The 12,911-nt window shown below is 40.8% G+C and overlaps 1 protein-coding gene across 1 annotated transcript; it reads right to left on the bottom strand.

Moving 5' to 3' along the window:
• Positions 1-843: 843 nt before the first annotated feature.
• LOC120565030 (proproteinase E-like) lies at positions 844-8,269 on the bottom strand. The gene is made up of 8 exons (XM_039810333.1): positions 8,206-8,269; positions 7,414-7,502; positions 5,815-5,912; positions 5,590-5,715; positions 4,461-4,597; positions 2,843-2,985; positions 1,169-1,321; positions 844-981 (listed from the first exon to the last, which is right to left on the bottom strand). The coding sequence occupies exons 1-8, from the start codon at positions 8,243-8,245 to the stop codon at positions 964-966; spliced, it is 804 nt and encodes a 267-aa protein (XP_039666267.1). The 5' UTR covers positions 8,246-8,269; the 3' UTR covers positions 844-963.
• Between the last annotated feature and the right edge of the window lie 4,642 nt (positions 8,270-12,911).

Raw genomic sequence — 12,911 nt, forward strand, 5'->3', positions numbered from 1 at the left:
GCAATGGGGTGGAATAATCACATAGCATGTGCAAAAATTGAACTCATTGTGAAAGGATAGAGAGAGAGAGAGAGAGAGAGAGAGAGAGACTGATAAAGAGACCTTATGTTCATGTCTATATGAGTGTTGCCTCCTCGCCTCTGATCAGCAAACCAAACCAGTCGCCTTCAGTCACATCTGCTCGACTGCAGAAGCTAATGCTGACACCATGTGGTCACTTGCTGAAAATACATACAGGATCCTGCGCTGTTAAGATAATTACTGATTTTTACACATCAAAAACTGTTTCCAGGTCTTGAAGGCTTACTGTATGTAGTAAAAAAATAGTATAAAGCCTTTAGTGTCTCCAGAGGGAGCTGTGTGAAGTCTGATAAATGTCTTCAAGCCAGGTATTCTCAAGAACGGGTTTGTATGATATCGTAGGAAAAACTATGCACAACAATTCCTGTGATTTCCTAAGAAATTACGGCGACTGCTGGCTGGTCACGTGAGTTATAAACTGTGAGAATTATTCTTTGTCTTTTGAGATGTTCCTGGAGCTGATTCACCATCATCCATGAATAGTCTTTGTTTTTGTCCTGCTGTGAGCAGCTCCTCCATTTTCCATTTTCTGCATTGCATTTTGGGAGAATGCAATGTCTCGACAGCACATTTATTAGTCTGACTACTGACGTTACAGTATGTGTTATAATAAAGCACATCTTTACGATCTACCCACATGCACATATTCTTTATACTTTATACTTCACAACGTGAACATTTGCACATTCCCCGGTCAATATTTTGCACATTTCTGCACAAAACTGTACAGATGTTCCAAAAACAGATGTTATTTTATGTATTTCTGATATTTTTTTATTATAAAGTCTATTGACTTTTGCATTGTGTTCATCATTATGCACCAAAACAGACATTCTTTAGTTGATTAAATGGATTTATTTGACATTAAAGGGCTTCAGGTCTTCAGTACTGCAGCATCGTCTGAAGGATACAAAAAAAGAAGTGAGAAATACTGACAAGACACATAAAACTATAGCAAATAAACGGATTGCCTCTGCAGTCCACATGAGCAGACTGTTCTTTCAATCTCTCGAGACTTGGAGGATTGAACACTTTTTATGTTGTTTTGTCTTTAATTTGTCACCCATCTGTACTAAAGGAAACTCACGTCACTGATCCACTTGGTGAAGGAAGAGGTGCGAGTGAACACTGTGGGCTTCATGGGGGTGTTGCATCCTAGAGAGGAGACAAAGCTGGTCACCCCCTGCACGTACCACCTGCCATCCACACCCTTGCAGTTTAGAGGGCCTCCTGAATCCCCCTGCAGAGACAGACAGCCAGACAGACGACAAGTGAAGGCAACAGACTGATATAGGGTAAACCTGCAGTTATTAAAATGTGGGGCCCTATCTTGCACCCAGCGGATCGCAGCGCAAAGCCCGATGCAAGTGTCTTTGCTAGTTTAAGACCAACGCAGTTGTCAATTTCCCGTCCAGTGCCCGCGTCGTTTAAATAGCGAATGTACCTGGGCCCACCTGTGCGCCCACCTGTGCGCCCATCAGTGCGCCCGTGGGTGTGTTCAGGTGCATTCTTGGCGTATTGCTTTCTTGAGGCAGTGGAAAGTGATTGCGCCATTGACCAACAAAAACCTGGGCTAAAGTCAATAACGCAGCATTTCATTGTTATTTTAAGAGCGCATTAGTAAAATGCGCCTAGGCTCGTGCACAGTGCGCGCACACTATGCTTGTTACACACACAGGGACGCACAGCAGCACACAAACATGCAAAAGATTTAAAAAATAAATATATTACAATGTGAAATCGTATTATGATATGATCTGCTAGCGGGCTTTCACTTCACGCACGAGCAGATCAGGTTCTTCTCCTGAACATCTCTCCTTCCTGCTCAGTAAATCCTCCTTCATAATAGCAATGCTCTAAGGTCCAAACGCGCCTGGCTTTTAAAGGGAATGGGAGAGGACACTCTGATTGGTTTATTGCATGTTACACCCAAAACACACCTATGATTAATGAAGACACTAAGTACAACCCTTTTGAACCATGCGCCTGGCGAACGGACCCTTTTTCCCGCCGTTAAACTAGCAAAAGTGGATTCGTACACGCCCTAAACGCATCTGCGCCAGGCGCTTCACGCCTTGCGCTTAGATTGTTAAAATAGGACCCGTAGTCTGGATCAACAACAGGTCATTTACCGGATAATCTCCATGTCCCTCGCCTCGCAAAACTCGTTCGTATCGGGAAACAAGAACAAATTTTGAGATAGGAAGCTGAGAATGGCAAGTTCTGAAGAAAATTTGGATCGTGCATCAAGGCAAGCCTGCTTGGTTCTTTGGGGGAATAATTGTAAAGATTTACAAAGAATATCTTTACAGCATTTACTCTCTAACTGGGACGTTTTGGGGCAGATTGTGGCAGGATTTCTGTGGACAAAGTACACACAGCGATACACTGGTAAGAGCAAATGAGGTTTAACCATGTATCCAGCTAATTTAAATAGCTCACGTTATTGTATTATGTAAACAGGTAACTTCATTTAAAGTAATGTTATGTGTGACATTTTCCTTTATCAGGGTGTAAATGTTCCACCAAAACAAGTTCCTTCCCGAGACTATTCTGCAGAGCCACCGTTGCTGCGTCCAGAGTTTAGCGCCGCCCAAGGCCATTTTAATTGGTTTAAAGAAATGCGAACAACCCAGAGAGTTTTTTTCTCCTGTCCCAGAATGTATCCGTGGTGTAGCCAGACCTTACTCCGCAGCTCTGTGGAAGTAGGTCTGGCAATGCGAGACTATTAACATGTTGTGGTGAAGGGAGCGGTGCATACATGGCAGCCAGAGCGGATGTCACCGCCACCGCAGATCATTGTGGGTTTCACGCTGCTGCCCCACCAGCCGCTGCTGCTGCAGACGCTGTGGCCGACCACAGGAAGGAGAGCCTGCTGGAGCTTAGAGGCGATAGGACCACCACCTGCAAGAAGGGCACACTAATTAACCAACCAATATTCAAACACAAATACAAATAAATAGAAAACTATTCATTTTACAGCCTTTGACTTTTCCATAGTTCTGCAGTTAAAGTAACTTTGTGATGCTAAGATGACAGGGGAGTCAACAAAAAAACTAAATGGTCCTACAGACGTCATCAGGACTTTTATTGTTGTCATTATTGTAACATTGTTCTAAATGTGTGTGTTGAACTGTTGAAGGAGAATTTATGTCACTGCTTGGGGAAAGACATCACATCTATATATCTGCTATTCCTTTAAAGGTCCCATATTGTGAAAAGATGTCCATGTCTTTTTTATTATAAAGCAGGTTCAAGGTGCTATATAAGTAATGTTATCAAATGCCTAAACCCACAGAGAAATGCACACAGCCTGTATTCAAAAACTGTGCCTTTAAACGAGCCGTCAGGACTTCTATACGGTTGTGATGTAATTATATATATATATATATATATAGGTAGAAAGTGCCGCTACAGTGCTGTTACAGTCATTCCCCGGTTGCAATGACAGTGCAGAGACTCTGAGAGGACAGATGAAGAAGACATGGAAATGCTGACCAATCAGAGCAGACTTGGCTTTTTCTGGATGGGGGCATAAAGAGACAGGTGCTACAACGGAGCGTTTCATGCAGATGGTGAATACCGGAATATTGAATGAGAATAATACAGAATGAGAAAAATTTGAACACTTTGAAGAGTCAAGCATGTAAACATCTCCTAATAGAAACCCCAAAGCACGAGTAAATGAAAATGAGATAATTCCTCTCTAATATAATCAATATGATCAATTTATTCAATACAAGAATCCAAGAAGTAAGATATAAAAGCCCGGACAGTAAAATATGTATTGTAATCTTTTTTCCGGTTAATATGATAATTACTATTAGATAAGATAAAGGTTTGATGAAAACTAGCTGCGTTTAAAAAAAAATCCCCTACTATAAAGTGATTTATGTTGCACTTAATAATAATAATTTATACTTTATTGATCCCCAGGGGGGAAATTACAATTTCTTTCACCGTTGTTAGAACACACAGGCCTGATATACACACACATGCTCAGGAGCTATACATGCACAAACGGAGAGATGTCAGAGGGAGGGGGCAGTGACTGCTGGAGCAGGGTTCGGTGCTTTGCTCAAGAGCACCTTGGCAATGCCCAGGAGGTGACTGGCACCTCTCGTGCTACCAGTCCACACATACTTTGATCCATACGGAGACTTGAACCGGCGATCCTCCGGACGAAACTCCCTACGGACTGAGCTACTGTCACCCCACTTCATTCCTGCTGCATTATACTATTGTTAACATGGTCTTAAATCTGAGCTTGAATCTGTATAAGATATATGATATAAATAAGACTATAGTAAAACACAGTACAGTCACACAGAGATGATTAGAGATCAAAATCAGTGTGTTGGGACATTACAAACACTCACTGTAGAGTCTTCCCCAGCCGGTGATGTAGCAGGGGTCGTTGTGAGGAGCGATCTCTCCGCTCGGTGGCACACAGGACGGCTGCACCTTGTCGTTCACAACGGCAGGGGACGCCAGTTTGATCATCGCGATGTCATTACTGAACAACAAGAAAATCTTGTTGAAACACAGAGAGACATCTCATGGAAAGAAAGAACTGTTAAATGTCATAATAAATATAATCATAAACTTGGAACACCTTTTTCCCCAAACACAATTTAGATTATTTCTTTGAGAGGAGAGGGAAATGTGTTACATTAATAAGTTACTGCTCTGGATCAACGGAAGACACATGACCTTCTGCTCTCTGTTCTCTCTGTTCGCTTCGGGAAACAACAACAATTTCGAGATTGCAAGCTACACGCTAAAAAAGGCAAGTTTTGAAGAAAATTAGGATAGTGCAGTAAGGCAGGCCTGCTTGGTTCTTTGTGGGAATGATTGTAAAGATTTACAAAGAATATGTTCACGGCATTTACTCTCTACGTTTTGGGACTGATTGGTGGGATTTCTGTGGACGAAGTACACATGACGATACATTCAGCAAATTACGTTTAACCATGTATCCAGCTAAATTAAATAACTCACGTTACTGTATTGTGTGAACAGTTAACTTCATTTAATATTGCATGTGGCGTTTTCTTTTGCAGGGTGTAAATGTTCCACGAAAAAAAGTTCCTTCCAAAGACTATTTTGCAGAGCCACCGTTGCTGCGTCCGGAGCTTAGCACCGCCAGAGATGATTGTGATTGGTTTAAAGAAATGTAAACAACCCAGAGTGTTTTTTTTCTCCTACCCCAGAATGTATTTGTGGTGTAGCTAGACATTCCTCCACAACACTTCGGAGATAGGTCCGGCAATGTGAGACTAATAAATTACATTACTTGTGGTCAAACTTAATCTACAGATTAGACCAAAACTTTTATAAGCCAAAATATAAGATTCCATCTGCTGCCAAGTGGCCAAAAACATGAATCATTGAACTTTAAAATGTGTTAGTGAAATGTCACTGTCCTGATGTAAAACATCTCTTTTTTTCAATTTGAAACACAAGATGAAATCAGTTGTGTGGAAGAGTTACTGTATATACACGTACCCACAAGACAGGCAGTTACTATTCCATCCAGGATGAACCACGATCCTCTCTACGCCTCTAATCTGCTCATAGCTCTCCTCTTTGGTGAGGTCGTAGTCGCCCAGCACCACGCGGTAGGTACGAGATCTAACACCCAAATATGTTAAAACAAACAGACTTTAGATGAAACCTTCATCCAACATCATGAGATGAAACATTTCAGAGTGAGAGTAAACTGTGACCCACCCGATGCAGTGACCGGCAGTCATGACCCAGTTGGGAGCGAGCAGAGTGCCTCCACAGGTGTGATGGTAGGTGGAGCCGCTGAGATACTGCAGAGAGATCTGTGACGAGAGCAGCAGAGTCATGCAGCGCTATGGCATGTAGTAACCAGCGGTGAGAAGCGATGTAAACCGAGACCAAGTCATCATCAAGACCAGAGTGTATCGAGACCGAGACAAGACCAAGATTTTGAAGGGTTGAGACTGAGTCGAAACCAAGATCAAGGCAGGGCAAGACCAAGTCCAGACCAAGTGCGAGTCCCACACTGCATGACACGATAAAATGTGGAAAACCATAGGCACTTCTCAAATTGATCTGAAAAGAACCAAGCTGTCTCAGTCAGCGTTGCAGAATTTACACACCGCTGTGTGTTGTCTTTTAGATAAACTCAATATGGTTTGGGGTAGCCAAATTCTATTACGACAATTTGGCTGACATTTGGCTCCCAGATAGCCAGAGCTTTTTTTCCTGTCTCATTCACTTTGTTGGGAGTGCATGTTAAAGGGGCAGGGATAGGGGCTAAACAGTAACAAGATGTCAAATTAGAAATGCAACAAAATGTTGTCAACAGCAGCAGTGACTGAAGCAGCGTCAGTGTAGCAGGGATCACAATTAAAATGATGTGAGAATGGCTGTGATTGGTGTGTGTCTGATAGGAATGATAATTCAATCAGCGGGTGTATGACTTCCTTGTCCTGCATGAACTAACGCAAGCTTAATTAAACACATTTACTCAAATGCTGTACCCAAGAACAATTTTGAGATTCTTTACTTGAGTGTTTGGCATTGCTGAAAAATAATGTATTACCATATATGTAGCAGACCTTCTCATTTATCAGCAACAATCATCAGACATGAAGAGATAGCTACTTTAAGGGATATAATAGAGTAAAATGTGTAGCAGTTGGCATATCTTTATCACCCCATACATATTGGGGTCCAAAAAACAGTCAGTATCTGGTTTTATGGTTATGGTTAGGGTTATGGTTAGAGTTAGGGTTAATCCATGAATAAAACACCTCTCCAAAGTGCCAGATGCCATGGAATTTGAGCATTTGCACACTCAAGTCGGTTACAACGAGGAACTGCAGTCAGGTCAAGAGAGAGAGAGAGAGAGAGAGAGAGAGAGAGAGAGAGAGAGAGAGAGATGAACCCTAACCCTAACCATAACACCAGATACTGACTTTATAGTTTCTGTTTCTGTTTTCGGACCCCCCCCGGACCCTTCTAATACAGTAAAACTGCACATTTTAGAGTGGCCTTTTCTTGTGGCAAGCCTAAGGCACACTTGTGCAATAATCATGATGTCTAATAAGCATCTTGATATGCCACACCTGTGAGGTGGATGGATTATCTCGGCAAAGGAGAAGTGCTCACTAACACAGATTTAGACAGATTTGTGAACAATATTTGAGAGAAATAAGCCTTTTGTGTACATGGAAAAAGATCTTTGAGTTCAGCTCATGAAAAATGGGGGCAAAAACAAAAGTTTTGCGTTTACAATTTTGTTCAATATATATATATATATATCATATCACCTAACCATGATCAGTATTAACTTACCTGCCAGGGCCAGCTGTAGGGTCGGGCATCTTCCCCGTTCACAACACGGCTCACAGAGGGCTGATAGGTGGGTGTGCCACACCCGTGAGCTGGGCCACAGAGAGAACTGGAGGTTAAAAGGGCTGATACAGCTCAGCGCTCACACTGAAAGCTGTAACACTGGCTTTAACCCCAAATTTGACCTCACCACTGGGTTGCTTTTCCTACGAAACTAATTTTTATTTGCAGCATCAAGTTGTATATTCAAAGTCTGAAAGATGTCTGGAATGATGAAATGTTTGCACAAGGCGAATCCCAGCTTTGGCAGTCCGATGTGGTTTGTGAATATTATATTTTGGGCAGAGAGCAAACATCTGTAAGATCACAAAACCACTTGACGATACAACTCACTGCTGGATTAAAGTTGGAGAGGGCAGAACTCACATGCGACATGGGGCTTATTTTGACTCAATCCTACACACACAATGCCGATTAATCCGCCACTGAAAGTAGTTCCAGACAAATGCACTATTTCCTCCTGTTTGAGTAGGAATTTGCTGAAGTGTACAGTAGACAGCTGTTTTAGGAAACTACATAGCTTTTTCTCATTCAAATTTCTTTTTGAATCTTAGTCTTTAGGAGGAACCGATGAGCTTGGGGCTGAGTGCCACAGACAGGGTAGGGACTTTGTATGTTGGTCTTTGGGATATGTTCATAATAAATAAGATACAAAATAACTCCAGATTAATCCTTGAACTGTAAACCTGCTGGAGGTAGAGATGCCCCTCTTTAAACCAGATGGATGAGACTCACCGTAGGCAGCGAACAGCAGGACAAGGGCCACTTTCATCATGAATCCTCAGAGTTGACTGTCCGAGTGTGTCATATGGCTTTTATACACTCCAAATTGAACAGTAATCAGTAACACACACTCACACACACACACACACACACACACACACACACACACACACACACACACACACACACACACACACACACACAGTCCAGTCTTTGACCTGGGAATCTATGTTCCCTGCTGCATCTGTTTCACCTCCTTACATAACCCCTCCAGAGCCAAAAACAAATAAGCATGTGTGTACAGAAATATAACAAAAATGTTTGACTCCAGAAGACTTTTGGGGGAAATGTACTGTATACCTTACAGTGATCAATAAACTAACACATTGATATTAAATTAAGTGACGGGAAACATTTTACTGCACAATCAATATGTTTACGTCAATACTTTAAGTACATTTTGCTGATAACACTTACATAACTTATTGGAAACTTTTTATTAGGAATAACCCCTGGAGATGTAGCATCTCGTTTCCGGGGGGGTCCTTAGCAACCTAAGTATACAGTACAATCACAACTAGACATAACAGTTAACAAAACAACAACAGCCACAAACAAACAAAGACATAAGAAAAGAGAGGAAAAAGGCATCAAGATTTTTACTTTTACTTGAAGGGTAAGTACCGTTTTTTTTCAAGGAGGACCCTATTTTCCTATGTTTTTGTGTGTAAGTGACTGATAGGAACAACAGTCTTTGAAATTTGTCCAGTAGCCTATTAAGCATGAACGCTGTAACCGGCAGTCACAGACAGGACTGCAATGTTATGGGGTAAATGTGCGTCGTCAATTTGGTCCACTAAAAGGTTTAGATTATTATGTGTATGTGTGCTCTGAGGTCGCTAGCGCTAAACCCCACCAGACTCCATTTAAAAAAACAATACTTTTAGCGTGTATAGAGCCAACATATTTACACATGTAAATCGGTAAACTATGTGTTTATTTCAACCAAAACTAGAGTTGTGATGGTTGGAAAAGTGGAAAGATGACCCAAAGCGTCTTTTCATAGTTTTATTTTTTTTCTGTCGACTTTGAATGAAGTGTATTTTACGATGCTAAAATTACTGTTTCTTTACATGAAGTCTGGTAAGTTTAGCGAACGCAATTTCGCGGATGTTTTTATGTTTAAAAAAAGGATCTTACTCTTTAACAGAATGGTCAGTTCGGTAAAGTTAGACAGAAATTGGCAGATTCGCAAGATTCGCGGGTTTGCGGTTCAATAAATCATAAGCGAAACGTGTTACTTACACAATAGGCAGCTCTATCTAACCGTAGGAAGGTAGACAACAAGCTACAACCCGGTTTTTATCCGAAAGTACCGTCTACATATGTGAATGAATGCAATGCACCCCTGTGAGCGTTCAGCTTTCATCCGAGCGTCTAGGGACCGTCTACAAAGTGCAAAACCGAAAGTGGATACAAAGATAAGAATTCAACAGCTTCACTGTTATTGAGCCTAGCTCTTCCAAAATCACTCTACACATCTAGGGCCTCCCTCTGAACATACTACACTGACTATTTTTTGGAAATATGGCTCAGCCTATTTTTAATGAATTTGTATTGGAAATAATTCAATACCGACAATGCTATTGAGTCTAGCTCTTCCAAAATCACTCCACATATCTAGGGCCTCCTTACATACAATACAACCATCGTATGTTGGGAAAGCAGGCCCAGCTTATTTTTATATTTTTATTGGGGATAACCATCCAATAGTTAGCAGTTTTATGCTTCCAAATTTACTCCAACATCTGGGGGCTCTTTACTAACATACTACACCATCTTATGTTGGTATAGCTGGCTTTGTCTATTTTAAAGGATTTTATTGTAGAAAAATGCAATACCTTCACTCTTATTGAGCCTAGTGCTTCCAATTTACTCACATCTGGGGGCTCCTTACCAACATACTACACCATCTTATGTTGGTAGTAGGCCCCGTTCTATTTTAAAGGATTTTTATTGTAGAAAAAGCCAATAGCTTCACTGTTCTATTTCCAGGCTTCAATCTCCTACAATATAGTATCCCACAACATCTTTATGTTGGTATAGCTGGCTTTGTCTATTTTTAAAGGATTTTATTGGGGATAACATCCACTAGCTTCACTGTTGTTGAGCCTAGTGCTTCCAATTTACTCCATACATCTGGGGGCTCTTACCAACATACTACACCATCTTATGTTGGTATAGCGGCCCTGTATCTATTTTAAAGGATTTTTATTGTAGAAAACAATTGCTTCACTGTTATTGGGCCTATAGCTTCCAAATTTACTCCACACATCTGGGGGTCCTTACCAACATAGTACACCATCGTATGTTGGTATAGCGGCTTTGTCTTTTTTTAAAGGATTTTTATTGGGGATAACATCCAATAGCTTCACTGTTATTGAGCCTAGTGCTTCAAATATTCCACACATCTGGGGGCGCCTCTCCCAACTTACTAATCTTATGTTGGTGTTGCCGGCTTTGTCTATTTTTAAAGGATTTTTATAGTTGAAAATGCCAATAGCTTCACTGTTATTGGGCCAAGTGCGTCCAAATTCTACTCCACACATCTGGGGTCTTACCAATATATTAATACACCATCTTATGTTGGTATAGCTGGTTGTCTATTTTAAAGGATTTTTATGGGTTCACATCTGGGGGCTCCTTACATACTACACCATCTTATGTTGGTATGCAGCAGCCTCAGTCTATTTTAAAGGATTTTTATAGTTGAAAAATGCAATAGCTTCACTGTTATTGGGCCTAGTGCTTCCAAATTTACTCCACACATCTGGGGGCTCCTTACCAACATACTACACCTTTTAGGTGTAGTATTTTAACAACCGGAATATTGAACACCCCACCCCTCAAAATCCATTGATATGTTTTGTTATGTGATAAGATGATGCCCAATAACAGTGAAGCTATTGCATTTTTCTACAATAAAAATCCTTTAAAAATAGACAGGGCCTGCTATACCAACATAAGATGGTGTAGTATGTTGGTAAGGAGCCCCCAGATGTGTGGAGTAAATTTGGAAGCACTAGGCCCAATAACAGTGAAGCTATTGCATTTTCAACTATAAAAATCCTTTAAAAATAGACAGGGCCTGCTATACCAACATAAGATGGTGTAGTATGTGTAAGGAACCCACATGTGTAGATGTGGGGAGTGAGCTGGAAGCGACTAGGCCCCCATAACAGTGAAGCTATTGCATTTTTCTACAATAAAAATCCTTTAAAAATAGACTGAGGCTGCTATACCAACATAAGATGGTGTAGTATGTTAGTAAAGAGCCCCCAGATGTGTGGAGTAAATTTGGAAGCACTAGGCCCAATAACAGTGAAGCTATTGGATGTTATCCCCAATAAAAATCCTTTACAAATAGACAGGGCCTGCTATACCAACATAAGATGGTGTAGTATGTTGGTAAGGAGCCCCCAGATGTGTGGAGTAAATTTGGAAGCACTAGGCCCAATAACAGTGAAGCTATTGCATTTTTCAACTATAAAAATCCTTTAAAAATAGACAAAGCCAGCTATACCAACATAAGATGGTGTAGTATGTTGGTAAGGAGCCCCCAGATGTATGGAGTAAATTTGGAAGCACTAGGCCCAATAACAGTGAAGCTATTGCATTTTTCTACAATAAAAATCCTTTAAAAATAGACGGGCCTGCTATACCAACATAAGATGGTGTAGTATGTTGGTAAGGACCCCCAGATGTGTGGAGTAAATTTGGAAGCACTAGGCCCAATAACAGTGAAGCTATTGCATTTTTCTACAATAAAAATCCTTTAAAAATAGACAGGGCCTGCTATACCAACATAAGATGGTGTAGTATGTTGGTAAGGACCCCCCAGATGTGTGGAGTAAATTTGGAAGCACTAGGCCCAATAACAGTGAAGCTATTGCATTTTTTCTACAATAAAAATCCTTTAAAAATAGACTGAGGCTGCTATACCAACATAAGATGGTGTAGTATGTTAGTAAAGAGCCCCCAGATGTGTGGAGTAAATTTGGAAGCACTAGGCCCAATAACAGTGAAGCTATTGCATTTTTCAACTATAAAAATCCTTTAAAAATAGACAAAGCCAGCTATACCAACATAAGATGGTGTAGTATGTTGGTAAGGACCCCCCAGATGTGTGGAGTAAATTTGGAAGCACTAGGCCCAATAACAGTGAAGCTATTGGATGTTATCCCCAATAAAAATCCTTTAAAAATAGATAAAGCCAGCTATACCAAAATAAGATGGTGTAGTATGTTAGTAAAGAGCCCCCAGATGTGTGGAGTAAATTTGGAAGCACTAGGCCCAATAACAGTGAAGCTATTGGATGTTATCCCCAATAAAAATCCTTTACAAATAGACAGGGCCTGCTATACCAACATAAGATGGTGTAGTATGTTGGTAAGGAGCCCCCAGATGTGTTGAGTAAATTTGGAAGCACTAGGCCCAATAACAGTGAAGCTATTGCATTTTTTCTACAATAAAAATCCTTTAAAAATAGACTGAGGCTGCTATACCAACATAAGATGGTGTAGTATGTTAGTAAAGAGCCCCCAGATGTGTGGAGTAAATTTGGAAGCACTAGGCCCAATAACAGTGAAGCTATTGCATTTTTCAACTATAAAAATCCTTTAAAAATATACAAAGCCAGCTATACCAACATAAGATGG

Source organism: Perca fluviatilis, chromosome 9 (genome assembly GCF_010015445.1).
Source record: "Perca fluviatilis chromosome 9, GENO_Pfluv_1.0, whole genome shotgun sequence".
Taxonomy (NCBI): Eukaryota; Metazoa; Chordata; class Actinopteri; order Perciformes; family Percidae; genus Perca; species Perca fluviatilis.